At 42.0% G+C, this 2,870-nt stretch overlaps 1 protein-coding gene across 1 annotated transcript; it reads left to right on the top strand.

Annotated features, from left to right (window-relative positions):
* Positions 1 to 7: 7 nt before the first annotated feature.
* Positions 8 to 2,864, top strand: LOC115245868 (DDB1- and CUL4-associated factor 10 homolog). Its single transcript, XM_029824364.1, has 6 exons — positions 8 to 357; positions 471 to 584; positions 693 to 890; positions 990 to 1,161; positions 1,252 to 1,467; positions 1,564 to 2,864. Exons 1-6 carry the CDS (start codon positions 152 to 154, stop codon positions 2,728 to 2,730), a joined length of 2,073 nt encoding a protein of 690 aa, XP_029680224.1. The 5' UTR covers positions 8 to 151; the 3' UTR covers positions 2,731 to 2,864.
* The last annotated feature ends 6 nt before the right edge of the window (positions 2,865 to 2,870 follow it).

Below are 2,870 nucleotides of genomic sequence, written 5' to 3'. Positions count from 1 at the left end.
TATTATATATATATATAAAGGTATCGTTTTGTGACAGATCGCAAGAAGGGAAGCATTTTTGTAGAGAAACTCTTCCACACTGCTTCTGCACCCGCAGTCAAGTCGCTCGACACGTTCGATTGAATGCGGTTAAAATTAACGTCTGGCTGAAATGCCGAAGATAAGGATCAAGCAGACGCCGAACAGTCTTTGGTTAAGACAACGCGAACTGGGTGTAAAATTTCCACTTGGCCATAATGACAATTTTCACAAGACTCTTTATTCCTCAATACAACCCATCACTTCGTGGGATCACGGAGACAATCTGACCACCGCGAGACATGGTGGTGTATTTAATTTGGAATATTCGCCAGATGGGTTAGTAATGTGATTCTAATGTCAATGTGTATCCTAACAAGCCTCAGACGCAATGTTTGTTAAAACTTATAAATTGTTCTGCATGTCTCGCTTATTTTTGATCAATATTACAGGTCTCTTTTACTGGCAGCATGTGAAAAGAAAAGTATTTTAATGTTTGATCCATTATGCAGGAAGTTGATACATGCGATAGATAATGCTCATAATGACTGTGTCAATTGCGTAAGGTTTGTAAAATTTCTAAGAGCCTCTTATTTAGGTTTTTTATTAGCATGAAGGAAATTGTATATGGTAAAGACACAGTGTATAAAATGTGACATTGTCAATATGATTAGATTCCTGGATCAACGTATGTTTGCAACTTGCTCCGATGATAGCACAGTTGCTTTATGGGATGCCAGAAACTTAAAGCAAAGGATAAGAACTCTTCAGGGACACTCCAATTGGGTCAAAAATATAGAATATAGTCCAAATGATAGCCTATTATTGACCAGTGGGTTTGATGGTAGCATATATACTTGGGATATTAACAGGTAAACATTATTCAGTTAATATCTATAGTTTTTTCTTTTTTATATCTGTAAAATGATACGATTATAATTGATGTATTTTTTGCAATGTATGTTGTACAGTTTTACAGAGAATAGCTTTGTCTTCACTCGCGTATTTCATACAAATGGGCTAATGCGAACCAGACTTACTCCCGATACTAGCAAAATGTTAATATGCACTACTTCAGGATATCTCATTATAATACACAATCTTAAACTCAGTACACTAAGTCAGGATTTGGCTGGATTCAAGGTAGGTGCTCTTATCACTTCTCTGTTAAAGCATTTAATAACCTTATAAACATGATGGCCCCAAATTATTTTTATCGTATTATTCTTGCAGCCAAATATGTACAGATTAATGCAGTTATCACAAACTACCATACCGGTAGCAGCTAGTTACACGCACCTTTTTTCTCACAGCCGTCCTCACAATAGAGTCGAGTTCCTCACCGATTTTCCCGTAGGTGACGATGCCGAAGTAATATCTAGTCTACAAGTTCATCCACAAGGATGGTGCGCCTTGTCTAGAAACGTTAGCAGCGGAGAAAAATCTGAGGTTTGATTTCGCGCATTGATTCGTGCGTCAGATTATCAAAACTATTTTTTTTGACCGATATAAATTTCACTTAACTTGTTCCGTTTCATTCCGTAGTGGACTTGCATTCACGATATACAAGAACGCGAAGCATCCAGCAGCGGGGAACATGTCAATGGGGGAGAAGAGGGTCGTTTGACAAGTTTAAATGTGGACGAGTTCGTAGATTTTCCACAGTCGCAACCATCGCGTTCGGGAATCAGGTCTTCCTATATAGTACACAATGTGGCGTCGGACGTGAGATCGAACTCGTTTGATCCACCTATCCGCGTGTCCACAGACGCCGCGCCCTCGTCGGTCAGACCATCATCGAGGACTGGTTGGCAGGTGACGACGACGCGCAGAAATCTACAACACCAATCGAGAAATCCTCGTTCGGATAGAAATATGGCGAGAACGAATTTGGACACGGTCGAGGTTAGTACGAGCTCCGCCGCCGATGCGAGAGTAAACGCGACGATTTACCACGACGATAGATCGGAGGATCGGCACGACGTGGACGACAATAATGACAATTCGGCATCAGCCAACGAAGTGGATCGAGAGGGTACGCGAGAATATAGATCTTCAAGACCGCACTCTCAGCTCAATGACTTACGGCGGCGTAACGCGATCGACAATTTTTCCACTGGTAACGTAGAACTGCACGTTAGCACAGGTGACGTGTGGGAAGCACTCGTAGCGATCAGGGAGGCGAGATTACGCAGAGAACGCGAGAGAGAATTTTACCCCGGCGCCGAGAGAAGGGACTGGCTTCCTAGATCGAACAATGGCATGAGCGTGAATATTCCTCGTTCCTCCCACACGGTCGTGATAATCGGCGATCGAGCTCGGGTGCAGAATTTGCAAAACCGACAGAATCTACAAACCATGTACATGATACCGAGGAATCACAAGATTCATCAGAATACGCCCAGATTGACGCATTACATCGAGGAGCCGAATGTCGGTTCCGGATATATCAAAGAACTATGTTTCTCGGCAGACGGTAGATTGATATGTTCGCCGTTTGGTTATGGCGTACGATTACTGGCGTTCTCAAGCGACTGCGCCGAGTTGTCTAATTGTGTCCCGCCCGTCAACGAGTCCGTGCAGCTTCACGAATTAGCGACACACACTGGTCATTCCGATATTGTGGTTAGCACGAAATTCTCACCTAAGCACTATTTGCTAGTGTCCGGCTGTCTCAGCGGTAAAATTGTCTGGCATCAGCCAGTGGTTTAGCTAAATTGATAATTAATCTTTATAGGCTCTTTGTTATTTCTATTATAATTGCGGTCTCTTGGTAGATAGGTATACTTTCAGCTTTGTAAAAGATCAATCTGAGAATTTTTTTTTTTGTTAATTATATATAATTATATAGT

This window comes from Formica exsecta, unplaced genomic scaffold, assembly GCF_003651465.1.
Source record: "Formica exsecta isolate Colony F162 unplaced genomic scaffold, ASM365146v1 C16477340, whole genome shotgun sequence".
Taxonomy (NCBI): Eukaryota; Metazoa; Arthropoda; class Insecta; order Hymenoptera; family Formicidae; genus Formica; species Formica exsecta.
The sequence above is the reverse complement of the archived record's forward strand: the minus strand, read 5'-3'. Positions and strand labels throughout refer to the sequence as shown.